Raw genomic sequence first — 27835 nt, forward strand, 5'->3', positions numbered from 1 at the left:
ACATAAAGTTCAACACCAGGCAGAACTATAGTGTTGAGCCTGGCACACTTAGGAGGTGAAAGAAAAAAGAAAACAATGACATGTTCACTGTAACAGTCAGGAGAGTGGGAACTTTTAGGAGGAGGGGGCCCAGCGCTGGAAGGAGCCAGCAGGAGTTTCCGGGGCCAACACTGTTCTATTTCTTGACCCCAGTGGTGGTGACCAGAGTGTCTATTAAGTCATTAAGCTCTATTTGTATGATTTTGATTTAAGGACTTTTCTGTATTCATTATATTTCACAATAAATAAAGTGAACTTAAAAAAAAACAACTGACTAATAAAGAATACAGGGCATCTGCTTTGGCTGTTTCATGAATTTCACGTCATTTTGTTCTCTTCAGAGTCCCCAAGAGGGAGAGACGACAGGCATCTTCCTTCTTTCTCCTCATTTTAAAGATGGGACCCTGGAGTCCTAGGGGGCTGGCCCTCACCCTCGTAGCTGGAGGGTGCGCTGGGACGCCAGCCCTGCCTGCTGTATGTGAGTATTCTGCTCTCACAGCCTCCACGTGGTCTGTTCAGACACCTTCCAGGCACAGAAGGTACTGCAGAGTGATCGTGAAGTCAGTGAGGGAATTCCCTTAGAGACCCAAACACTGACCTGTCACTCTGCTCCGCCGCAGTCTCGTACTTGCTCTGAGACTCAGTCTTGGCCTCCCTGACCGTGTTAAGCCAGGCCCTGAAAACCTTCTTCTGGAGAAAATGTCCATACAGTTTTCGTACTTCCTCTTCCAGATCAATCAGGTACTGGGGAGTGAAGACGGGCACAGAAGTGAGAAAGCAGCATTAGCAGACAAAGAAGCAGAGCAAATAAGCCGTGCAAGAGGACTGAAACAGGACGAAACAAAGAAAACAGAGGCGGAAGGAGAAAAAGGATAATACAGGTGCCAAGACGATATGCTCTGTGATGTTTTAAAAAAATAATAGCAGGACCACAGGGTGGCAACAGTTATAGGACTATGGGAGTAATTACGAGTAAAATCACTGGAGCGCTATGGCACAAGAAGTGAGAAAGGAGCATAACAACAACGCGGGTATGGTATGTTACGGTTATACAGATGAACACTCTGTTAAACATCTGTCTAAGATTTTATATGGAAAAATTTGACATTTTCAAATTCATTTCAAAGCAACAAGCTGGACTGACTACACTGGCCTGGAAAAAATACGATGACCACAGGCCTCTGGGAACCTGCCCAGTTTTCTTACTCCAGACTGCGTGGTTAGATGTATTTACCTGCAGCCAGCTCCGGATGGCTCTCCTCTGCAGGATTTGGGAATAAAGCTGATCGGCCTGGGCTGCCTTTCCAGCCACGCTGTGCTGACAGCACCGGAACCACTTCAGCAGGCATTTCCTCTGTGTTGCCAGAGAGTGATGTTCTTTGGCCACCTGGACATTTTTTACATGAGAAAAGGGAATGACCCCTTAAGTTTGAAATCATTAAAAGGAAACATGCTTTACCTTGGGAAAAGTTCCTGTCAACTGCATGCTACTAGAGAAGAATCTTGGGGTGTATTCAGCCTGTGTCCTGAAAGCTTTGATGTTTGTTTGGCCCTATTATATGGGGGTTTTAGGTTCACATCATGCATAGCCTTCTGTCTTAGTCAGCTAGTGCTGCCGTAACAGAGGTACCACGAGTGGATGGCTTTAACAAAGAGAAATTTATTTCCTCACAGTAAAGTAGGCTAAAAGTTCAAATTCAGGGCGTGGGCTCCAGGGGAAGGCTTTCTCTCTCTGGAGGCTCTGGAGGAAAGTCCTTGTCCTCAATCTTCCCCTGGTCGAGGAGCTTCTCAAGTGTAGGGACCCCGTGTCCAAAGGATGCACTCTGCTCCTGGTGCTGCTTTCTTGGTGGTATGAAGTCCCCCTGTCTCTCTGCTTGCTTCTTTCTTTTATATCTCAAGAGATTGCCTCAGGACACAATCCAATCCCGTAGGTTGAGTCCTGTGTCGCTAACACAACTGCCACCTATTCTCCCTCACTAACATCATAGAGGCAGGATTTATAGCATATAGGAAAATCACACAACACCGGGAATCATGGCCCAGCCTAACTGATACACACATTTTGGGGGGACATAATTCAATCCATGACACCTTCCAATGAGAATTCCCTGAAGATGCCGATGACTGGCTGCTTATTAAGGAGATGGAATAAACAACCCCCAAAGCCATCATTTCACTTGCCCCGCGTTGGGGTGGGTGGCTGGCAACATTCCTGGCTGGTTCTCCTGGAGCCTGAACGTGACTCTATCACAAGCCTTTCTCCATCGTGTACTAAACCACTGTCTGAGGAAATGCCAACACATTCAATTAGTGCTGTAGAATGAGCTGTCCTCAGCATTGAAATTTAGACATTATCAATAAACCACAAGACATCTGATAGAAAAGTAGGATGAATAATTTAATGTCTTTACCAACTTAAAAGACTCAGTGTATTATTCTATCAAAATAAACATGTATAATTTACAGATTTTACAAAGCAATGGTTAATATTCTTTCAGAAGGTAGGAGGGAAACACTTCTCGTAGTCACCTCCAGACCATCAGACATTCTTCTAAACCTGTCTAGCAATCCGGCAACATGATGTCATGCATCCAGTAAGTCTCTGACCTAAATGACCATCCCAGGAGGGCTGTGTGAATCTGAGAGAACCCCTGTCCTGACTCATCCCAGTCTGGGAGCCAAAATGCAAAGGGAGCCAGGAACATGTGGTCTCCTGCCTTCCCTCCTCTTTACCCTCTGGGAAAACAGAACCAGAAGGAAAACGGAAAGACTGTCAGAAGGTTTCTTAGGAGTTTGAGAATGGTTGCTGGAATCATGGATCATGGCAAATGGGAGTTTAAGGGCCTGAATCTAAGGGAAACTGCTAAATAACTCTTCTGGAAAACCGTTACTAACAATCCAGGAACTGTCTAACTGGGTCCTCTTAATTTTTTTTCTACCCCTTCCTGGAAACCAATTCTCTTTTTTTTAGATTTTTTTTTTTTTAAATTGAACTTTAGATGAAGGTTTACAAAACAAACTAGTTTCTCATCAAACAGTACACACATTGTTGCAGGACACTGGTTAACAACCCCACAGCATGTCAACACTCTCCCTTCTCAACCCTGGGTTCCCTATTACCAAATGTCCTGTTCCCTCCTACCTTCCAGTCCCTGCCCCAAGACTGGCATGCCCCTTTAGTCTTATTTTGTTCCATGGGCCTGTTCAATCTTTGGCTGAGGGTGAACCTCACGAGTAGCCTCATTACTGAGCTGAAAGGGTGTCCAGGGGCCATACTCTCAGGGTTTCTCCAGTCTCTGTCAGGACCAGCAAGTCTGGTCCTTCTTTTTGAGTTAGAATTTTGTTCTACATTTTTCTCCAGCTCTGCCTAGGGCCCTCTATTGTGATCCCTGTGAGAACAGTCAGTGGTTGTAGCTGGGCACCATCTAGTTGTACTGGACTCAGTCTGGTGGAGGCCGTGGTAGATGTGGTCCATCAGTCCTTTGGACTAATCTTTCCCTTATGTCTTTAGTTTTCTTCATTCTTCCTTGCTCCTGAAGGGGTGAGACCAGTGGAGTGTCCTAGATGGCTGCTCACAAAACCAACTCTCGTTGGTGATGGAACTCTTTCTTCCTCTCACTGTCTTCTAGAAGTTTTCATTTTACTTCCTCTTTTTATTTTTTGAATTCCAACTCCAGTTTGGCATCTATATACACCTCTAAGTGCTTCCTACTGAGCACGAAGGCCAGGCCTGAATTGGGCAGGAGTCTTGGAGGAGAAGGGATGCTGAGTTCTACTCTAGCTTTGTAACCAGCGTGCTTTGTGACCTTAAGCAAGTCATTTCTCTTCTCTAGGGCTCAGTTCCCTTACCTAGAAATTGAAATAGATAGAGAGGTTTGCTAATGTTCTAAAATTCTATTATCTTGTTGTGGTAGGTGGAATGATGAAGCCCTCCCCCCTCCCAGGTTGTCCAAGTCCCAGTCCCTGAAACTTGTGACTATGTCGCCTGACATGGCAAAAGGCGCTCTGCAGATGTGATTAGGATAAGGAGCTCGCGATGGAGAGGTTACCTGGAATTACCCAGGTGGTACGCTGGCTAGGGTGGGCCTGCGTTTAACTATAAGTATCCGTATAAGAGGGAGGCAGGAGGATCAGAGTCAGCAGTAGGAATTGTGATGACAGAAACAAGAGGTTAGGGTGATACGAGCAAGGGGCCAGGAGCTACAGAATATAGGTGGCCTGGAGATGCTGATGAAGACTAAAGGCTATAGCCTTCGGTATGGATTACACCTCAACGTAAAGAAAACAAAAATCCTCACAACTGGACCAATAAGCCACATCATGGTAAATGGAGAAAAGACTGAAGTTATCAAGGATTTCATTTTTCTTGGATCCATAATCAACACCCACGGAAGCAGCAGTCAAGAAATCAAATGATGGTGTTTGCTTCAGCAGCACATGTACTAAAATTGGAATGATACAGAGAAGACTAGCATGGCCCCTGCACAAGGATGACACACAAATTCATGAAGTATTCCATATTTTTGTAGAAAAGAACTATTTTAAGTGAAGGGAAAGATGACACACAATACAGGAGAGGTCAGCACAACTGGACTAAACCAAAAGCAAAAAAGTTTCCTAAATAAACCAAACACTTCAAAGGCCAGTGTAGCAGGGACAGGGGTCTGGGGACCATGGTTTTAGGGGACATCTAAGTCAACTGGCATAATAAAATCTATTCAGAAAACATTCTGCATCCCACTTTGATGAGTGGCGTCTCGGGTCTTAAACGTTAGCAAGAGGCCATCTAAGATGCAGCAATTGGTCTCAACCCACCCAGAGCAAGGGAGAATGAAGAACACCAAAGACGCAAGGTAATTATGAGCCCAAGAGACAGGGCCATGTAAATCAGAGACTACATCAGCCTGAGACCAGAAGAACTAGATGGCACCTGGCTACAACCAATGACTGCCCTGACAGGGAACACAACAGAGAACCTCTGAGGGAGCGGGAGAGCAGTGGGATGCAGACCTCAAATTCCTGTAAGAAGACCAGACTTAATAGTCTGACTAAGACTAGAAGGACTCCAGAGGTCATGGTCCTCAGACCTTCTGTTAGCCCAAGACAGGAACCATTCCCAAATCTAATTCGTCAGACAGGGACTGGACTGGACAATAGAATATAAAATGATACTGGTGAGGAGTGAGCTTCTTGGCTCAAGTGGACACATGAGACTATGTGGGCAGCTCCTGTCTGGAGGGGAGATGAGAAGGTAGAGGGGAACAGAAGGTGGCTGAACGGATACAGGGAATACAGGGTGGAGTGAAGGAGTGTGCTGTCTCATTAGGGGGAGGGCTACTAGGAGTATACAGCAAGGTGTCCATTAATTTTTGTATGAGAGACTGACTTGATTTGTAAACTTTGACTTAAAGCACAATAAAAAAAAATCAAATGATGCACTGCATTGGGGAAATCTGCTGTAAAAGACCCCTTTAAAGTGTTAAAAAGCAAAGTTGTCACTTTGAAGACTAAGGTGCACCTGACCCAAGCCACGGTGTTTTCAATCACCTCATATGCATGCGAAAGCTGGACAATGAATAAGGAAGACCGAAGAAGAACTGACGGCTTTGAATTATGATGTTGGTGAAGAATACTGAATACACCATGGACTGCCAAAAGAAAGAATTAATCTGTCTTGGAAGAAGTACAGCCAGAATACTCCTTAGAAGGAATGATGGCGAGACTTCGTCTCACGTACTTTGTACATGCTATAAGGAGGGACCAGTCCCTGGAGAAGGACATCATGCCTGGTAAAGTAGAGGGTCAGCGAAAAAGAGGAAGACCCTCAATGAGATGGTCTGACACAGTAGCTGCAACAATGGGCTCAAGCCTAACAAAGACTGTGAGGATGGTGCAGGACCGGGCAGTGTTTTATTCTGTTATACATGGGGTTGCTGTGAGTCGGAACTGCCTCGACAGCACCTAACAACAACAGAGAAGCTGAAGGAAGGCCAGGAAAGATTCTCCTCTCAGAGCCTCCAGAAGAAACTAGCTCTGCTAACACCATGACGTTAGCCCAGTGAGACATATTTGGACTTCTGACCTCTAGAACTATGAGATAAATGTGTGCTGTTTTAAGCTACTAAGTCTGTGGTAATGTGTTACAGCAGCAGAAGGAAACTCATACTTGTTAGGAATCAAAGAGGCAATTCTCAAACGTGGTCCTCAGACCACTCACACCAGAATCCCCTGGGCTGCTTCTTAATGCAGGCTCCCTGATTCCCCAACTCATACCTACTCTGAATCCCTGGACATGGGACCAGGAATGAATGTGCATTTTTATGAGTTCTCCAGATGATTTTAGAAACAGAAAAGTTTGGAAATGCTGGTTTCTGATCTATGTTTTCTGTTTTTATTTTAGTTGGGTTTTCTACATTTAGAGCCCATATTATCTTCTTAAATTTTTTAAATTCTTTTATGAAGAAACTGAAAAACATTTAAATTTTAATATTTATCCAGAGATACTATTTTGTTTTCTAAATTCTGTACCTTTTTCAATTTTGCTCAGTCAAAAACAAGGAGGAAAAGGAAGAGCTGGTAAGGACAGGAGAATGGGTCCTTCCAATTCTCTGTCTGGTTTTCCTTTGTGTATTAACAATGAAAAACAAACAAAGGCCATTAAAAAACAAAACTAGGAGCAGTCAATAGGAAGCTATCTGATACGACCAGTCTTTGCAGTGGCGTACTGTGGGAAGCAAGGATTAAAGTTCATTTCCAGATTCATTCACTCAGAGGATTAAGAAGACAGTCTCCCTTCGCATTCCCAGGAAAAAGCCAGAGCAAACTAGTGATGGCTTGGAGCACAGAGGAGTCCAGGTCCCGAAAAGGGATGGATCCTTCCCGCCCTCAGCGCTGACCACCACAGCTTGGCCTTCTTGGCTGGTTCAGTACTCAATGGTTCTAGAGCCCAGAAAATCAGGGACAGAGAAAAACGGTGGGGAGAGCATTTAGGGAAGATAAAAACAAGGAAAGAAAGTATGAAAATAAGATGAGAACGAAGAGGATAAAAGGGTAAATCGGTTTGCTAAGCAGCCTAAGTCACACTCACAGACACAGCATTACTGAATTTGGCTGGTCTCTTACAACGGGAAGCATTACTGTTCATTTTTACTCCTCGTTTTTAATAACGGAAATATTGGTCTTACCTTTCAGTATTAATCTGGCCAAAAGTATAAAATAAGAGTGGTCATAACTGGTATACACTACTGAGTTTATTATTAAATACAGTTCTAAGTATAACATGTTCTCTATTTTGAACTTCTTGATCATTTAATTGAGTGCCCTGTTCTATAAAAAGATACACTGTATAAATTTGTTAGGATATTTCCAGAAATTTTACTAGTGGTTGATTTCATATACCTCTGGTAGTAGAGTGGACTACTGTTCCCTGTGTTAGGGTTATATACCCATACCCTTTGCAATAAGGAGCCCTGGTGGTACAGTGGTTAAGTGCTTGGGTGCTAACTGAAAGGTTGGCGGTTCAACCCCACCCGCGGCCCTGCGGGAGAAAGATGTGTCAGTCTGCTCCCGTAAAGACTACAGTCTTGGAAACCCTATGCAGCAGTTCTGCTCTGCTAGGAGTCAGAATCAACTTGACAGCAGTAGGTTTGGTTTTGGTCTACCCTTTGCAAAGTGACTTCATGGTGCCTCCCAGTGAATAGGTAAAGCCTCCTTCTCCCCTCAGTGACCTTGAGCTTGGCCGTATGATGTGCTTCGGCTAACGGAATGTTCACTGACAGGATACAGGCACAGCCTTCACGTGGGCTGACGTGATTTGGCGTGCCCTTTTGCACCTCTGACGTTTGCTGAAGAAACGCATGTCCTAAGTAAGTAGCCCCTGGAACCCGAATAAGAGGATTCCGCGGAGACCTGGGCCCAGTCCACAGCTGGCCTGCAGACATGTACGAGAAGTAAATGCTTGAGCCATAAGCCACTGTCATTTGGGGGCTATTAGTTAAGCAAAGTTTTCATAGCAGAAACCTAGTACACTGGATGGTAGTCATTCGTCTCTCTCTTTAACTCTGCTAAAATGGAGAGAAGCCTCCGTTCATCTCCCTTTAGAGGTCTCTAACTCTAATTTTTCCTAACCTGTGATTTATACTAGCTTTTCTCTACCTTGGACAACCAAATCTAAACTTTTATCCCAAAGAAATACGCACATTCAACTCATTTATTCTCCTGGCTTTTAAATCACCAAACTCCCTCCAAAGTCGAACCGGGTGTTCATCCTGTTTGAAAAAACTGGAGGAATAACAGTGTGATACTTACCTGCATGTTTTGCTTGATTTGCATTCTCAATCTCTTCCAAGGCTCCAGACCTTTTTTTCTTAGCACAACCCTTTCATAATGTTCTTTTGCTATTGCCTCCAACTGCTGGTTCCTCTCAATTCTCTTCTGCCTCTCTAGTTCTTTCTGGAAACATAAAGAAGCAAAAACGCCATGATCAAAAAAACTACTGAATTTCAACAAAAAGCCTATGAATTAATTTGAACATGTAGCCACTCAACAGTGTGTTAACCATGGTAAAAGAGCTCTGGAGCATTAAAAGAAAGGAGAACAAGTCTGCCCAGGGGGTAGCAAAAGTTCCGTCATGAGCCCTACAGGAATCATGGCTGTGCATATTCCTGGATTTATTCACAGAAATGACTGACCTCTTATAAAGCTATTAAGAAGTAAAACACCTACTGAGGAGAGCAGTCAGGAACATTTCCCCCTGGTTATTAAGGAAAACCCAGCAGTGCAGCCCTTCATTTAGATTATGGGGTGGTTATTGTTGTTAGGTGCCGTCGAGTCAGTTCCGACTCATAGCAACCCTATGTACAACAGGATGAAACACTGCTGGTCCTGCGCTGTCCTCACAGTCGTCGTTATGCTGAAGCCCACCGTAGCAGCCACTGTGTCAATCCATCTCATTGAGGGTCTTCCTTTTTTTCGCTGACACTCTACTTTACCAAGAATGATGTCCTTCTCCAGCGATTGATCCCTCCTGATAACATGTCCAAAGTATGTGAGACATAGTTTCTCCATCCTTGCTTCTAAGGCACATTCTGGCTGTACGTCTTCCAAGACAGATTTGTTCTTTCTTTTGGCAGTCCACGGTATATTCAATATTCTTTGCCAACGCCATAATTCAAAGGTATCAACTCTTCTTTGGTCTTCCTTATTCATTGTCCAGCTTTGGCATGCATATAAGGTGGCTGAAAACACCATGGCTTAGGTCAGGTGTACTTAGTCTTCAAGGTGACGTCTTTCCTTTTCAACACTTGAAAGAGGTCTTTTGCAGCAGATTTGCCCAGTGCAATGTGTCACTGAATATCCTGACTGTTGCTTCCGTGGGTATTGATTGTGGATCCAAGTAAAATGAAATCCTTGACAACTTCAATCTTTCCTCCATTTATCATGATGTTGCTCATTGGTCCAGTTATGAGGATTTTTGTTTTCTTTATGTTGAGGTGTAATCTATACTGACGGTTGTGGTCTTTGATCTTCATCAGTAAGTGCTTCAAGTCCTCTTCACTTTCAGCAAACAAGGCTGTGTCATCTGCATAACGCAGGCTGTTAATGAGTCTTCCTCCAATCCTGATGCCCCGTTCTTCTTCATATAGTCCAGCTTCTCAGATTAGAATAAGTATGGTGAAAGAATACAACCCTGACGCACACCCTTCCTGACTCTTGGTCTATGTGCATACTAATTTTTCCAATTAATCATTCACTTTTCCCACCCTCTGGAATTTAATTTTTTTTTTCTCTAGGCTGCTCCTGGAAGTTGATACCATTTGTCAAAGCTTGCATTTAGGGATGGTCTTTTGAGTCTCTGCTCAGATGGTCTGTGGTTTCCTCTTTGCCTAATTTAGCCTCTGCCTGCAGCCCTGGCAGACCATACTGTAGGTCATAGATACCATGTGGAGAACCTTACCGAGCTGAGACAAAATTCCCAGGGATTTAAACTCCCACTTGGCCACATTTCTAAGCTTGCGAGGCTGGAAGAGGGATGCTGCAGTGCTTGGTAATCATTTGACCCCACTGAAGTTCCCAAAGGGAGCTGTTGCCAGTGCTCAAAACCAAAATTCCTGGACACCTTAAGCTTAGGGGATTCAATGAATCTGGCATGGACCATCCATTCTAGCCCCAGTATAACCTCTGCCTCTCATAAAGAAAAAGAAATCCAAGCCCAGGCCAGGGGTAATTTTTACTTGAAACCATGGGAGTTTGTGTGGGGTGAACATGAGTACAGAGGTAGCAGGCAAGCCACCCTGCTCCCGAGGTCGTGTCTGTATCACCGAGTACTGGGAACCAGTGCCTTCTTTCACCTGAAAATGGGGCCCATCTCTTTCCTCTGCTTCCTCAGGGGTTAAACCTTAAACTCTTTTGTTACTATTGGGTTATTGGCATACTACATACCCATTGCCATCCAGTCGATTCCCACTCATAGTGACCCTACAGGACAGAGTAGAACTGCCCACATAGAGCTTACAAGGAGCGCCTGGTGGATCTGAACTGCCGACTTTTCGGTTAGTAGCCGTAGCTCTTAACCAGTAGACACCGGGGTTTCCATTATTAGCATACCAACCGCTTTTTATGCCTCTGCACCTCAGAGGTAAGGCTTTATTCCAGTTCTATGTTTAGTGTCAAGGTAGGTCCCTTTTGAAATGCATGAACCTTGGCATACCAGAGTGGGAGCCTCACTGTTGTACAGGTTGAACATTCTATTAGGTGATGCTTCCTGGATGTATTAGTTTTGTAAACGTTTCGCTTTTTTTCCCTTTATCCTGTGAGATAAGACTTGTGAGCATAATTATGGCTTTCCTGTGTGATCGGGAACCCTGATGGGTTTGTTTTGGTTTTTCTGTGTCATATTTGGAAAACCAGAGGTTCCCCATGTAACCTAATGGAAAGGCACCCACAATAAATTATCTATATAGCTCTCACTGGTATATTATCATACCACAGATTAGTGACCACTCCCCTCACTGGTGGCTTGTATTACCAGATCATATTTCCCAAAATCCATATTACAAACCAAAAATTTAAACATGCTCAGTTTGTAAGCATGTAGTCCAATACTGAAAACACATGCCACCAAAATAAATAAATAAGTGAATTAAAAATTAAGGAGAAAAAATGAAGTAATGAAAGGGTTAAAGCAGGTACCTTGGAGAGCCCGGAGGAGATTCACATATTCAGGTGTCCATTTTAAGCACTTTTACAATAATTAATAAAGAAAATGCCTTCCCTGTCTCAGTGCCACCAATGGCCCACTTCATCCATTCTGAACGGAAAGTGGAGCCTGCCTGTGTGTCCCTTGGTTTTCCCTGCGTCTCCCCATTGAGGTCATCCCTTCACCCCTCCCACCTGTGGATGGAAAACAAAGGGCACCATGCAGTCTTTGGGGCAGTCCTGAGTGATTCCATGATCAGTTCTGTGTCCTCACTGTCCTTCAAAACCAGCAGGTATTTGGAAATTAAGAAAAAAGTTAAATTCTCACCAGTGGTGGCTGTTGCAGTTAAATCAATAAAGATCTTGAGTCAAAAAAAAAAAAAAATGCCTTCCCAGAAGTGGTCAACCTCTGTAGTATAAATACAAAAACATTTAATTCAAGCTTCTTTTTTCTTTACTTCCCACAATTTCACTGTGGGAAAAGGGCAGTGGTGAAGTGGCTGATTCTGACAGAGAACTTAACGTGCCTGAGACATCTGTGAGAAAAAACAAAAGGGAAAGTGCTGGAACATTGTTAGCCTGGAAGGGTGAGTCACCAATCTTTTAATCCAAACTACCTGTTTTGGTACAATTTCCTCAAAGCGAAATGTCCATATTCTCTGAACATTAAACCAAAATAGCCTTTATAATCTCTATTCCAGACACTGAATAGCTAGTTGTCGAACTGAATGGCCAGAAACAGAAATTATGTACAATAGTTTACTCATGAGTAATAAGAGAAAACCAAGGATTAAGTGGAGGAGGAAAACAGAGAAGATGACCGGCTCCACATTCACAGCAATGTCCCTAGCGCGTAAGGTGGCCGTGGGCACTTGTAAACAGGAACTTAATGCAGACTCAGGCTCAGCCAAATAGCCCTGTTCAAATGTACACAGAAGTCATGGTGTGACTCTCCTCCTAGAATTATAACTCCATGGTGTCTAGACTCCAAAAAAGAAAACCATTTCTGGATGATTACAGGGAAAAATAGGTTTTCTCAAAGTCTACTTTTCTGTGGGGCTGCTAACTGAAAGGTCAGCGGTTCGAACCACCAGCTGCTCTGTGGGAGAAAGATGTGGCAGTCTGCTTCCATAAAGATTCACAGCCTTGGAAACCCTATGGAGCAGTTCTACTCTGTCCTACAGGGTCGCTATGAGTTGGAATCGACTCCACAGCAGTGGGTTTGTTTGTTTATTGGTTTGGTGCTCAAAGCAACACAAACCTCAAAGCTGGTAACCACAGGGACAACGAACCTCAAACATTTCCTAACTCCTGGCTAGATTAACACAAATTTCCACATAAAGCCTATTTATCTCAGTATCTATTGTTCAGTATAACATGTTCAGCTTTCAACCAAAAAAATACCAGACATACCCCAAAACAAAAGAAACAGTCGGAAGAGAGAAAGCAGTGATCATAACACAACTCAAATACGACACAGATGTCGAAATCATCAGACAGGGAATTTTAAATAACATATGATATGTTAAAAGCTCTAAGGGAAAAAATTAGACGTTATTCAACATCAGATGGCTTAATTTTAGCAAAGACATGGAAACCATAAGAATCAGCTGAAAACGCTAGAAATAAAAAACAGTAGCAGAAATAATGAATGCTCTCAACGGTCTCATCAGGAGATGTGACGCAGCTGAGAAAAGGTATCAGGTAACTGGAAGATGTGGTTGTTGGGCGCTGTTGAGCTGATTTCTGACTCACAGCAACCCTACGTGACAGAGCAGAACTGCCCCGTAAGGTTTCCTAGACTGTCATCTTTATGAAAGCAGATTGCCAGGCCTTTCTCCCACGGAGCTGCTGGGTGGGTCTGAACTGCCAACCTTCCGGTTAGTAGACAAGCGCCAACAAACAAAAACTGAGGGAAATGAAGAGCATCAGAAATGGAAGAAATAAAGATAAAATATAATATTTTTAATTGCACTGAAAGACAACTGGAAACCCTGGAGTTGTAGTGTTTAAGACCTGCATCTGCTAACCAAAAAAAGGTCGGCAGTTCGAATCCACCAGGCGCTCCTTGGAAACTTTATGGGGCAGTTCTACTTTGTCCTATAGGGGTGCTATGAGTTGGAGTCGACTCGACGGCTATGGGTTTGGTTTACAAGATAACTGACTGGTTAAAGCAGTAACAGTAACAATGTATGGGTTATTTATAGTATAAATAAAAGTAAAATATACATTATATATATGACAACAATAGCACAAGGGATGGGTGGGAGGAAATGAAAATATATTAGTATAATGTCCTTTCACACACACAGAGGATGGTACACCGGGAAATTTCTATTTCTTTGTGTAGATCGAGGTTTTCAGCCTATATCATTATTCTTTCTGCTTAAACAACTCTAACATTTCTTCTAGGGTAAGTCTGGTGGCAATGAATTCCCACAGTTTTTTGTTTGTCCGAGAAAGTCTTTATTTCTCCTTCATGTTTGAAGGGTATTTTCTCTAGATATAGAATTCTGGGTTGACAGTTTTTTCCGTCAACCCTTTAAAGATGTTACTCTGTTGTGTTCTTGTTTTCACGGTGTCTGAAAAGAAGCCTATTGTAATTCTGTGGCTAAGTGCTCCACTACTAGTGGAAAGCTGGCTGTCTGAACCCCTCCAGAAGTGCCCAGGAAGACAGATCTGGCCATCTGCTTCTGAAAAGCCATGGCACTGACAATCTTATGGAGCAGTTCAACATTGCGTATGTGGGATAGCCATGAGTCGGAGTCAACTTGACAGCAGCTAACAACAACAAACAATAATGTCCTTTCTCACATGTGAGGTGGTGTAACATTATTTGAAGGCAGATGAAGATTATTTTTAAAATGTAATTGTAAACCTAGGGCAACCACTAAAAATGTTTTAAAATAGAAGAGTAAATCATAAATCCATAGAGGAGATGAAATGGAATAATAAAAAATGCTCAGATGAAATCAGAGAAGGCAGAATAAGAGAAAAAGAAACAAAGAACAAATACGGTAAACAGAAAAGAGCTCACAAGATGGTCGATTTTAATCCAAATGTATCAATAATCACTTTAAATGTGAAAAGTCTAAACACACCAGTTAAAAGACAGAGACTGTCGGATTGATATAAAATCAAGACAGATCACAGCCTTGACCGTAAAACAAAACTTTACACGTTTTAGCGAGCAGAAATCCTACAGTGTACATTCCTGGACCACAATGGGAATTAAGCTAAAATTCAGATAACGGAAGGATATCTGGAAAAAATCCCCAAATATCTGAAAATTAAACACTTCTGAATAACTCGTGGGACAAAGTGAAAATCTCAAGGGAAATTAAAAAACATTTTGAATTAAAAGAAAATGAAAATGTGTGGGATACACATAAAGCAGTTCTTAGGGGAAAATTAATAACACTAAATGCATATATGAGAAATGAAGAAAGACGTAAAATTAATAGTTTAAGTTTTCATGTTAGGAAATTAAAGAAAAGAGAGCAAAATCTTAAGCAGGGAGGGAGATGGAAATAATAAAAACTAGACCAGAAATCAACGGAATTGAAAACAATGGAGAAAGTTGGTTCTTTGAATAGAAATAACATTGATATACCTCCAGGTTAACAGGAAAAAAACCTGAATTACTGATATCTATTAAAGAAATTGGACATGTTATCAGGAGGGCCCGGTCCCTGGAGAAGGACATCTTGCTTGGTAAAGTTGAGGGTCAGCGAAAGAGAGGAAGATCCTCAATGAGATGGAACGACACAGTGGCTGCAACAATGGACTCAAGCATAGCAACAATTGTCAGGATGGCACAGGACTGGGCAGTGTTTCGTTGTGTTGTGCCTACGGTCACTATGAGTTGGAACTGACTTGATGGCACCTAAGAACAACATTAAAGAAATTGAATTTGTTATTCCAAACCTTCTAAAAAAGAAAACTCCTGGCCCAGATGGTTTCACTGGTGAATTCTACCAAACATTTAAGGAAGAAGTGATATCAATTTTAAATACTTGGGTTTCAGAAAACAGAAAAGGGTACATTTCCCAATTTGTTTTATGAGACTAGCATTATCCAAATATCAAAATAAGACAAACACATCATAAGAAAGAAACTACAGACCAATATCTCTTGTAAGCACAAATACATTCTTTTTTTTTTTTTTAAATAATTTTTATTGTGCTTTAAGTGAAGGTTTACAAATCAAGTCAGTCTGTCACATATAAGCTTATATACACCTTACTGCATACTTCCATTTACTCTCCCCCTAATGAGTCAGCCCGCTCCCTCCTTCTGGTCTCTCCTTTCGTGACCATTTTGCCAGTTTCTAACCCTCTCTACCCTCCCATCTCCCCTCCAGACAGGAGATGCCAATACAGTCTCAAGTATCCACCTGATACAAATAGCTCGCTCTTCATCAGCATCTCTCTCCAACCCATTGTCCAGTCCCTTCCATGTCTGATGAGTTGTCTTCAGGAATGGTTCCTGTACTGGGCCAACAGAAGGTTTGGGGACCATGACCGCTGGGATTCTTCTAGTTTCAGTCAGACCATTAAGTCTGGTCTTTTTATGAGAATTTGGGGTCTGCATCCCGCTGTTCTCCTGCCCCCTCAGGGGTTCTCTGTTGTGCTCTCTGTCAGGGCAGTCATCGGTTGTGGCCGGGCACCATCTAGTTCTTCTGGTCTCAGGATGATGTAAGTCTCTAGTTCATGTGGCCCTTTCCGTCTCAGGCTCATAGTTATCATGTGACCTTGGTGTTCTTCATTCTCCTTTGATCCACGTGGGTTGAGATCCATTGATGCATCTTAGAGGGCTGCTTGTTAGCATTTAAGACCCCAGACGCCACACTTCAAAGTGGGATGCAGAATGTTTTCATAATAGAATTTATTTTGCCAATTGACTCAGAAGTCCCCTTAAGCCATAGTCCCCAAACCCCTGCCCTTGCTCCGCTGACCTTCGAAGCATTCAGTTTATCCCGGAAACTTCTTTGCTTTTGGTCCAGTCCAGTTGAGCTGACCTTCCCTGTATTGAGTATTGTCCTTCCCTTCACCTAAAGTAGTTCTTATCTACTAACTAATCAGTAAATAACCCTCTCCCACCCTCCCTCCCTCCCCCCTCTCATAACCACAAAAGAATGTGTTCTTCTCAGTTTATACTATTTCTCAAGATCTTATAATAGTGGTCTTATACAGTATTTGTCCTTTTGCATCTGACTAATTTCACTCAGCATAATGCCTTCCAGGTTCCTCCATGTTATGAAATGTTTCACAGGTTTGTCACTGTTCTTTATCGATGCGTAGTATTCCATTGTGTGAATATACCATAATTTATTTATCCATTCATCCACTGATGGACACCTTGGTTGCTTCCAGCTTTTTGCTATTGTAAACAGTGCTGCATAAACATGGGTGTGCATATATCTGTTCGTGTAAAGGCTCTTATTTCTCTAGGGTATATTCTGAGGAGTGGGATTTCTGGGTTGTACAGTAGTTCTATTTCTAACTTTTTAAGAAAATGCCAGATAGATTTCCAAAGTGGTTGTACCATTTTACATTCCCACGAGCAGTGTATAAGAGTTCCAATCTCTCCGCAGCCTCTCCAACATTTATTATTTTGTGTTTTTTGGATTAATGCCAGCCTTGCTGGAGTGAGATGGAATCTCATCATAGTTTTAATCTGCATTTCTCTAATGGCTAATGATCGAGAGCATTTTCTCATGTAACAGATACAACATTCTTAATAAAATATTAGAAAATCAAATCTAGTTATATAAAAAAGATTATACATCACAACCAAGTGGGGTTCATCCCGAGAAGACTGCTTCTACATTGAAGAAAACAATGTAATTTTCTATATTAACAGGTGAAATAACAAAAACTAGATGCAGAAAAGCTTTCAACAAAATTATACATCTATTGATTACATAAACACTCTCAGGAAACTAGAAATAAAAGGAAATTTCCTTAACCTAATAAAAGGCATCAATGAAAATCCTACAGCTAGCACCATACTTAATGGTGAGAAGCTGAATGCTTTCCCCCCTAGGATTTGGAACAAGACAAGGATGTCCTCTCTCACTATTCCTATTCAATTTTACACTAGAAGTCCTAGCCAGTGCAGTAAAGCAATAAATAAATAAATAAAAAGCATACAGGTTGAAAAGGAGGAAATAAAATTGCCTTTACTGGCATACGACGTGGTTGTCTATATAGTAAAGTCCAAAGAATCTATTTTTTAAAAAAGGAAAAAAGACAAAACAACAACAAAAAACTCCTGTAATTAATAAGTGAGTTAGCAAGGCTATGCAGGATACAAGGTTAACATACAAAAGTGAATTGTATTCCTATATACTAGCAATGAACAACTGGCACCTGAAATTTAAAAAAGACATCATTTACAATAGCACCAAAAAAATGGAATACTTAGGTATAAATCTAAAAAAATATATGCAAAATCCGTGGAAAACTACAAAACACTACTGAAAAAAATCAAACAAGATCTAAATAAATGGAGCGATATACCATGTTCATGGATTAGAAGATTCAAGATTGTTAAAATGTCAAATCTCCCTGTCATGGATTGAGCTGCATCCCCAAAAAATATCTATCAACTTAGCTAGGCCATGATTCCCAGTATTGTGTAACTGTCCACCATTTTGTGATGTGATGTGACTTTCCTATGTGTTGTAAATCCTACCTCTATGATGCTAATGAGGCGGGATTAGCAGCAGTTATGCTAATGAGGTAGGACTCAATCTACAAGATTAGGCTGTGTCTTAAGTCAATCTCTTTTGAGATATAAAAGAGAGACCCTAGCAGACCATGGGGACCTCATTACCACCAAGCAACAAGAGTAAGGAGCACACATCCTTTGAATCCAGGTTCCCTGTGCTGAGAAGCTCCTAGACCCAGGGAAGACTGATAGCAAGGACCTTCCTCCTAAGCCAACAGAGAGAGAAAACCCTTCCCTGGAGCTGGTACCCTGAATTTGGACTTCTAGCCTCTTAAACTGTGAGAGAATAAATTTCTGTTTGTTAAAGTCATCCACTTGTGGTATTTCTGTAATAGCAGCACTAGATAACTAAGACACCCCCCAATTTGATCTATCGATTCAATGCAATCCCAACCAAAATCCCAGCAAGATTTTTTGTAGATAAGGACAAGTCTAAGATTTATATAGAAAGGCAAAGTAACCAGAACAGACAAAACATTCTGAAAAAGAAAAAAGTTGGAGATTTCATGTTACCCAATTTTAAGACTTATTATACAAAGCTACAAGACAGTGTGTTACTGGCGAATGAACAGAGATATAAATCAATAGAGCAGAACAGAGAATCTAGAAGGGACCCACAGAAATGCAGTTAACTGATTTTTGACAAATGTTAGGGTTGGTGCTGGAACAACTGAACTTCCATAGCAAAAAAAAAAAAAAAAAAAAATCCACCTTGACACACACTTCACATCTTACACAAAACTTAACTCAAAATGGGCCACAGACCTAAATATAGAACATGAAACTATAAAATTTCTAAAAGAATATCAGAAAAAATCTGAGTGACCTTGGGTCTGGCAGTGAGGTTTTAGATACAACACCAAAAACATGATCTGTGAAAGAAAAAATTGATAAATTGGGCTTTATCAAAATTAAGCACTTTTCCTCTGTGAAAAACAATGTCAAGAGAATTAAAAGCCATGCCACAGACTGGGAGAAAATATTTGCAAATCACATATCTAGTAAAGGAATTGATTCAGGATATATAAAGAACTCTTAAAACCCAACAATAAGGAAACAAACAACTCAAAAAATGGGCAAAAATCTGAACAGACACTTCATCGCAGAAGATACACAGATGGCAAGTAAATGTATGAAAAGATTTTCAGAATTATTTGTCACTAGGGAAATGCAAATAAACACTACCATGAGATGCACCTATTAAAGTGACTAAAACCCAAAAACTGACAATAACAAGTGCTAATAAGGACACAGAACAACAGGAACTCTTATTCTTTGCTGGTGGGAATACAAGCCATTCTGGAAGACAGTCTGGAAGTTATCTACAAACATAGAAGTACCACACTACCCAGCAATCATACTCCTAGGTATTTACCCACATGATTTGAAAACCTATGTCCAAACAAAAGCCTAGACAAGACTGTTTATAGCAGCTTTATTCATATCATTAAAAACTGGAAGCAATTTCAACAGAGACAAAATGAACTGTACATAACACTGTACTCTACTTGGTAAACTTGTTTCTCATGGGGGTGTGGGTTAACAGTTCTAAAACTGCCTTACATGTATACTGGAGTTGAACAAATAAGTAAAGGTATGGTAGATGGTGGGAGGCAGGTTTCACGCTGTCAGAGAGGGAAGTTATGACAAGCAAGAAGGAAAAGTAAGATGAACCCTTTGTTGCTGGATTAGAGTCAGAGACGTCAGTTTGGATTCAATGTTTAGCTTAATTCATAGCAACCCTATAGGACGGAGTAGAACTGCCCCATAGAGCTTCCAAGGAGTGGCTAGGAGATTTGAAGTGCCGACCTTTTGGTTAGCAGGCAAGCTGTTAAGCCAAGCTCCTAACCATTGCTCCATCAGAGTCCCATATATATATCTAGTTGGAGAGGTACAAAAACAATTATAGATAGGTGTGTATATGTGGCTTAAGTACACATATGTATATTACCGAGCTTTGTCTGCTGAGGGTCTAGAATCAGTGACACCCTAGTAGCAATAAGTACCCCCAGTGTCCATATTTTGCTTTCTAAATAGTATTTAGAACCAGGGTGCTTGGAGAAACTGCTGATTCTAGGTCTGGGGCAGTGAAAAAACAAGATGAGCCTGGAGCACCTTGTAGTACCAGAAAGTGAAGTACTAAAAACCAAAAAGTACAGAGGCACGTTAAAGGGACATAGAAGCCAACCCCAAAGACCTCACTGGAACAATTTTAGCAACAAAATAAATAACAATACTGTATTATAACCTAAAGTATAAAATAAATGTACATGAATCCATACTGATAAGAATAAATGACTGAATAAACAAACACATGGGGGAAAAGAAACAAATCTTCCTTACCGAAGAATTCCAAATAATATATGTAAACATCCCTCCCTTCAGTGTCTGGGCCTTAAATTTCCCCTTCTCCTCACCTGGAGGGTGGACTTGATTTAATGAAGTGTGTCCAAAGAACGGAGTATGAAAAGGGAAAAACGGTAACATGACAGTGGAGAAACTTGTCAAACTCTGTTTTACGTCACTAAGGTCAAGATCACCAGTGATAACAGTGATAAGTCATCTTGATATCATGAACCCCTGATAAAATATGATTAGGAGGGGGCTTCACCTCGGTAGCATTCTTCACAAAAACCTATAACCCCAGAATAATCATAAGAAAAACAGCAGGCAAATGCAAATTGAGGGATATTCTAGAAAATACCTGACCAGAACTCCTGAAAAACTGTCAAGGTCATGAAAAGCCAGGAAGGTCTGAGAGACTGTCACAGACCAGAGGGTCACCAAAGAGACATAAAAACTAAATGCGAAGATCCAGTGGACCGGGATCCTGAACATTAGTAGAAAAACGAGTGAAATCGAAATAAAGTCTGGAGTTAACAGTAACGTACCAATGGTGATTTCTTAGTTTTGACAAATGTATCAGGGTCATATAAGATTATTATTTAGGGCAAACTGAGACTGATGAGGGGTATACAGGAGCTCTCTACCTCTGCAACTTTTCTGTACCTCTCAAGTATTCCACAATAAAAAAGTTTGTTTAAAAAGTGACTTTCTTCACACAAAAAATGTTCTGAAGAATTCAGAATGACAAGCAAAAATGCTTATGATAGAGAATCGTAGGTGAAAAAAGCAGCTTAAGAATTGTATACACCGACGTACACACAGGAAACCCAGGTTGCGCAGTGGTTAAGTGCTACGGCTGCTAACCAAAGGCTCGGCAGTTCGAATCCATCAGGCGCTCCCTGGAAACTCTACAGGGCAGTTCTACTCTGTCCTGTAGGGTCACTATGAGTCGGAATCGCCTCGACGGCACTGGGTTTGGCTTTTGGTGGTTAATTCTTAGGACTGAACTCAGGTTTTTTCCATTTTTCAAATTTTCTATGATGAACAGATATTAATTTTATTATGAGAGGAAAACATTTTTATACTATCTACTTTAAAAATCGTCTCACTGGTTTACAGTAGCATGGTCCCAAGTTTTTCCATGAGATGTTACTGGGTGTTCCATCAAAAAGGGTTCTATGGTCTGATGCATGTGACATCTTAGAACACTGTCCCTCTTCTGGGGAGTCATAATGCCTGGGAGGACATTAAAGGAGGATTTCTATGAAAATGCCTCTAATTTCTCCAAAATCTTCGTGGATCTTGCCTTGTGTAACCCTCAGGATCTCTTACGGCCTGTGTCACACAGGATAGCATATGCTGTCTCTATAGTGTCTGACAGGTGTGCATCTTCCCAACTAGAATTTAATAACCTTGAAAGCAAGAGCTTTGTTTCTTACTTCTTCTTTATGTTTTCTTCCACTTGTTCATTTACTTGCCTTTCACTCATTCATTCAACACATCTTTGCTGGATCCTACTATATGCCAGGCATACTGGTAGCCAATATAGTACGCAACACCAGACTGGTCCCTTTGCTCTTATGGAGATTACAGGTTAGTTGGGGAGGCATAAATTAATAAAACAAACACAAAATACATGTGTAATTCCAAGCACTGGAAATGCTCTGAAGGAAAGATAACGTTACGAGAGTCCATAAGGTGGGACCTCACCGAACCTTCAGTGGGAACATGCTGGGGCAGGGCAGGAAAGACTAACCTGGAAGATGTCATGTTTGAACTAAGATCTGGAGATCAGGTAGAAAAACAACAGAGATGAGAAGAGTGTTCCAGACAGAAGTCCTGGGATGGGAAGGGTGCACAGGACCAGAGTATCACATACAACAGGCCTGAGCTGACGAACCAAACAGACACTACTAACCATTTTCCGCAGTCTCTGCTCTTCTCGTTTTCTTTCAAGCTGAGCCTCCTTTTCGTCCGCTTCCCTCTTCTGGCGCTCCTCCTCTTGGGCCTTTAACTGGGCCTGATGAAGATTAGAATGTGTGATAATCCAAACTCTCAATTTATATGGAAATAACATTTTTCAGGTTGAGGAAAGTCAAGCATGTATTATACACAGTGGTCGTCCCATCTCTGGGAGAAGTCTGCATGTTGTGATAAAAGTAGAAAACCTGACCAACGGGTAGTTAGTTGTGAAATTTAAAGGTTTCTCCAAAAGAATCATTGTCTACTTGGGAAGATGAGACTGAGGATGAATAAAACAATTTTTCATCACAAAATGATTAGTTTTCAATTCTTAATTTCAACTGTAAAATTAAAAAAAAAAAAAAATTTTTCTTTCTTTTTACCAAAAAGCCATTCTTGGAACTGTTCATTTTTGTTTTGCTACTTACAACGATTTACTTCTGGCAGTCTGGGTCAAAACTTTGGAAAATAGGAAACTATTCCCCCTTGCAAACTATCAGAGTGGACACCTACCTACGACACTCTAGTCTTGGTTTTGGGTAAATCTCTCATTTGCCAGCTCCCATCAATTTTTTGTAATATTTTCTTCCTGCTACACTAATGAGGTTGATCCTTACCCCCCTTATTTTCCTAACATTGTCACAAAGTTCATGCCAGTAGGCAAAAGGCTGTTTCCCAAGTTGGCTTAACTCTTATCTCAAGAGGCTCCAACAAGGAAAATTTCGTTTTTTAATAAAGACCTATACAAGTGCTTTTTCTTGCCTCAGTTGGCATTCTGTATTTATTACCAGTTTCTCCTCTTCTTGTTTTTTCTTCCTCTCTGCCAAGATCCGCCTACGTTCGGCGCGCTGACTTGCTCTCTCTTCCATGGCTAGAAAATAGTACCAGAGTTCCAATATAAAAAAGAGGAGGAACACTGCAAAAGAAATGTCTCCACTTCATAGTAAAATTTAGTGTTATCATTAGGGTTTTCTTGCAAGTTGAGTGTTGACAATCTCAGAGATATATATGTCTTATGCGTTTATATGTTTAACTCTCTAGGTTAAACACCCACAATCCCAACCGCAGCAATGATGGACAACTTGCAGATTCATCATGTTTTTGTTTACATTTCTACCAGGACAATTGCTGCTTTAGATAAGATGTGCCTTCATGACAGGCTTTTCGTATCTGAAACCCAGAAGCCAGAATTTTGATTTGATAATACCTTTGATGAATGTGGAAAACTTTAATTACAGCTAACGAATACTTGAATACTTGGAGAACAGAATTATTCCTCAAATCCCGTTAAGTGAGTCTGCTCATTTTTCTGAAGTCTCTGTACGTATGTCTGAATGTGTAACACGAACAACAAACAAACTAAAATTTGGGGTCACAATGAATACATTTTAATCCAGTTTTCAGGGCTGGATATCCAGATGGGCAGGAAATGGAACTGTACCAGGCGTTTGGAGAACTGGCGTCTGAGTGAATTTGAGCGTCAGACTGGTGTTCCTGACAGTTGATTACATATCGATCCAAAAGAAGCCAACATGCAAGATGGTCTGATAATCTGACTCTGTAGTCGCTTGGGGTCTACACAGGGAGGGGGCATGGGTGCGGGGAGGTCGGTATTCTGCTCCCCTAAACCAGCCACTAGTTACTCTCGGTTCCTTGTGCCATGTTAAAGAGAAGAAAATTTAAGTTCCAATTTCAAGAATTAATTTAAAAACTTAGCAGGCTATTATTTCTTACAGATATAAGTACAGGCTTTGCTGCAGAACGAGTAGTGGTGGGTGTGAGAATGTTTTTAAGAAGGAAGAAAGAGACGACAGGGTCAAAGGCAGAGACCCTTGAGAAGGTGACGCGCTTTCCCTATTTTTTCTAGAGCTAATCATTAAAGGCTACTTGAAAAGTAGCTTGAGATTCTAAAATACACTAACTGTTTGATCAACCGATAATTCTTTTTTTTCAAAGGATCACACTGAACTGCGCATTTCCTCACCAGCCTTGGGGTGGGCAAAGATGGTGTGAATCGCCATCCTGGCAGATAGCCAATGAGAAGACTGTCAATTTCTTTGTTAACAGGGATGACTGCAGCACGGTGTCCTTCAGATGACACCACCTCTTGTTAGAATGACAATCTTGTCACAGGTTTACAAACCACAGTACAATCTTGAGAGTGCCTACTAACAGAGACAAATCTATAGGCAGCGAGTGACTAAGTATTGAGGAAGAACAACTGGCAGAGTCACTAGTGGGTTTTGAAGAGTGCTTCTATTCTCATCATATTATTTTTGTTTAAATATGGTTTTCTATGTGCATCAGAAGTGTTATCAAATTAGTACAAGCCTAACATAAAGGAGAGCCCTGGTGGTGCAGTGGTAAGAGCTCAGCTGCTAACCAAAAGGTCAGCAGTTTGAATTCACCAGCTGCTCCTTGGAAACCCTACGTGGGCAAGTCTACTCGGTCCTATAGGGTTGCTGTGAGTTGGAACTGACTCGATGGCAAGGGGTTTGCTTTTTTTGGTTAATCATAAAGGTGCAACTCATAAAATGATGTAATACCTTAACTTGGATTGCTGTAAACTGGCAGATATACTAATGTTATCAAAGTAAAATGATATGTGATCTTTATCAATGTTTATCCTTAGCAGCTTCCTCAAAGGGTTTTCTCATTTGTGTAACTGCCCCATCTTTTTTTTCTTTTTCCACAATCCAAATCCCAGATTATAGAAACACATTACACCTTACAGCAATTTTGGGATGTGTGCTACCTGGAAAGACCATGAAGTTTGGCAGAGGGGCAGAAAAAAAGCAATGGCACTTTCTGGTGCATTCTGCTCCTCGGGGGTCTACCTGTCTCAGGCTCTGACCACTCTTAGAACGGGCCCTGCTGTTCACATCGGAAGCTAGGTGGGCATGTGCCCGCACCTACACAAACCAGCCCCATAGGCCAGGACATCCACAACAAAGAAAATGTGCCCTTAGGAATCTCTCATGTGGAGAGTTCCTTTGTGAATTAGGCAAGATTACTCCGGATACGTATCACAGAAGTTTTAATATGCACGAATTGACTCTCAAAACCCAACAGTTGCAGTGATTTAGTCCAAACGAGCTTGACTGGAGGAAGGGGGAAGACCACCACCAAAGCGACCGCCAAGATGACCTTGCCTTTCAATATAGGATGGGGTGCCAACGGCTGCCTTGGGTTCCTTCTGGGTCCAGAAAGAGAATTTTGGGAGTCGCTCCTACTGGCCTCAGTCCCAGGGAAAGCAGCAGGCAAGCTGAGGGGAAAAAAAGAAAGAGTTCAGGCCAATAATCCGCTTCCTTCAAACCCTTTCACCTGACGATCTCAAAGAATTTTACAAACTTTAATTAATCCATACTCTCTGAGATAACTAATGATTACGCATTGGATAAACGGGTGTAATGAGGCAGGGAAAGGTTGACTGATTGGCCTGAGTCTACAACATGAGTCAGGCCCTCTGACTCCTAAGCTAGTGCTTCGAATCAATAGGTATGACCACTTCTTAGCCTACCATTTATCACACGCACTAAGTCTGTCTCAAGCACGTCTGAAATAGTTCTAAATGGTTTTTGAGAAATTTAGAATCATATTCCAGGCTCCAAAAAGCAAGTGATACTTACTTTTATCCCAAACCATTCCAAGTTTATGCTAGGTAATTAGCCAGCCCAGGGCTGGCTCCATTTGGACCTGATGTTGTCTGACCTGACTACTCAGCACTAGACGTAGTCAGAAACCCAAAAACCTAGTCAGAGCAAGTAATCCTTTTTCTCTTTTACTGGTATAGTAACAGAGCTCCTCAAAGCCATGACACAAATGCTGGCTGTACAACTGGATTCTCAGGAGTAGCTTCTTGCCTTAAATACCTGTTCATATCTGTCACATACCAACCACAATGAACAGGGCTTCTTTGGCGCAGTGGTTAAGAGCTCGGCTGCTAACCAAAGGGTCAGCGGTTTGAATCTACCAGCTGCTCCTTGAAAACCTTATGGGGCAGTTCTGCTCATCCTACAGGGTCACTACGAGTCAGAATTGGGTTGAAGGCAATGACTTTGGGTTTTTTGGTCTTTGCTTTGAGAGTATAGAATAAATGAAAAGGAAAAGATTACAGCATCTGGAAGCAGAGCAAGGAAGTTTGGGAGCCCCTTGTCCCATAGTGGAAACCCCAAATAACCAGTCCAAAGTGTGTTCTGATACAATGGACATACTTCAGAAGCATCTGACATGCTCTTTTTGGTTCCTCCTCTTCCCTGGGATTCGACAGCAGGCGGCTCTGCCCATCTGTGCCCACTGCGGCACGCTCCGTTGCCCATCGAGCCTCCGCCAGCCGCTGGTTTTCCTTCAGTTCAAGAATTATTTTCTGCTGTTCCTGAAGTTTCTTCTTCTGCCTCTCAATCAGCTGCTGCTGGACGATGTGGCGGTTGTGGAAATGGCCCATGCAAATGGGCTCTGCTTTCTGGCTGGTGGTTCTAAGCTTCTCGTTGCTGCTAGGCTCTCGGGAGGGTGCTGCATCCACAGTTCTGGGCTGCTTCTTGTCAGGTGTGTTTAGGGGGACATTCTGAAGAGAGGCCTGAGAGGTGTTCTTTGCCGGCCTTCCTAGAGGAGGACTGGGCATACAACCAGTGCTCTCCAAAGGAGGCTTTTCCCACAAGGGGGGCACAGCGGTCACCTGAGAGAGAAGAAACATGTTACATAGCTCAGCTATTTAAAGGGCCGTGCTGAGACCCTACTGTTCTCTCAATGATCCGCACCCCAGCCACAGTCTCCCTGCACTCCTGGCCTGCAGTCTCAGAGGCTTAGAACGGGCCCTGCTGCACACATTGGACACTAGGCAGGCATGTGGCCGCACCCACACAAACCAGCCCCATGGGCTAGGGCATTTGCAACAAGCCAAATGTGCCCTTAGGAATCTCTCATGTGGAGAGCTGCTTTGTGAATTAGGCAAGATCACTGCAGATACAGGATACAGAAATTTTAGTAGGAACAAACTGGTTCTGAATCCTGCGGAAAATGGCTAAGGATATATGCATTCTATCCTTTGGAAACTCAGGAATACCTTGACAAATCAACAATAGCTCTGTTCTTCCGAAGGCTCTCTTGCCACTAGACAATGACTGATTCATTCCAGGACGAGGCCTGGATTCAAGCCTAGTTTACAGTCTACGGCTATTCCTGAGCTCTGTGGGAAATATCCGCAAGCACGGGATCACTGAGTAAATATCCACATTACATAAGAATAATGTTACCTACTAACATTTTGCCCAAGCATTTTGCATAATAGATTTCAAAGCTTTATCATATAAATCTCATTTAATAAACATACTCAATTATAAGTTCTATAGCGAGGGGAAGGAAACAGAATTCTTAGTCAGAAAACTTATCCTGGCCAAAATAATGTCATAGTTAAAACGTCTCTTCTAAAATGGTTTGATTCCATGGGCTAAAGTCTGACCGGTTTTGATTCTGCCATCTGCAGTGGTATGAGATAAAATATTGCAAACTATCTAATATTAAAGCTTCTAGCTCTCTTTGGGAAACCATGGTGGCGTAG

The 27835-nt window shown here is 41.9% G+C and overlaps 1 protein-coding gene and 1 non-coding gene across 6 annotated transcripts in view; one reads left to right on the forward strand and one right to left on the reverse strand.

Moving 5' to 3' along the window:
* The window catches only part of CCDC191 (coiled-coil domain containing 191), an 88702-nt gene that overhangs the window by 5333 nt on the left and 55534 nt on the right, over positions 1-27835 (reverse strand). For 3 of the 5 annotated variants that reach the window (XM_049876799.1, XM_049876789.1, XM_049876779.1), the window contains 7 exons: positions 26493-26953; positions 25431-25543; positions 23067-23149; positions 22235-22336; positions 8347-8490; positions 1274-1426; positions 638-783 (listed from right to left, as the gene is read on the reverse strand). In XM_049876799.1, coding sequence (XP_049732756.1) covers positions 638-783; positions 1274-1426; positions 8347-8490; positions 22235-22336; positions 23067-23149; positions 25431-25543; positions 26493-26953 — 1202 coding nt within the window. The remainder of the gene's footprint in view (positions 1-637; positions 784-1273; positions 1427-8346; positions 8491-22234; positions 22337-23066; positions 23150-25430; positions 25544-26492; positions 26954-27835) is intronic. The other 2 variants (XM_049876804.1, XM_049876810.1) reach the window with 2 other exon arrangements.
* Positions 4458-4564, forward strand: LOC126058113 (U6 spliceosomal RNA). Its single transcript, XR_007513093.1, has one exon. It is a non-coding gene; the product is annotated as a U6 spliceosomal RNA (small nuclear RNA).

The sequence above is a fragment of the Elephas maximus genome, chromosome 1 (genome assembly GCF_024166365.1).
Source record: "Elephas maximus indicus isolate mEleMax1 chromosome 1, mEleMax1 primary haplotype, whole genome shotgun sequence".
Lineage (NCBI taxonomy): Eukaryota > Metazoa > Chordata > Mammalia > Proboscidea > Elephantidae > Elephas > Elephas maximus.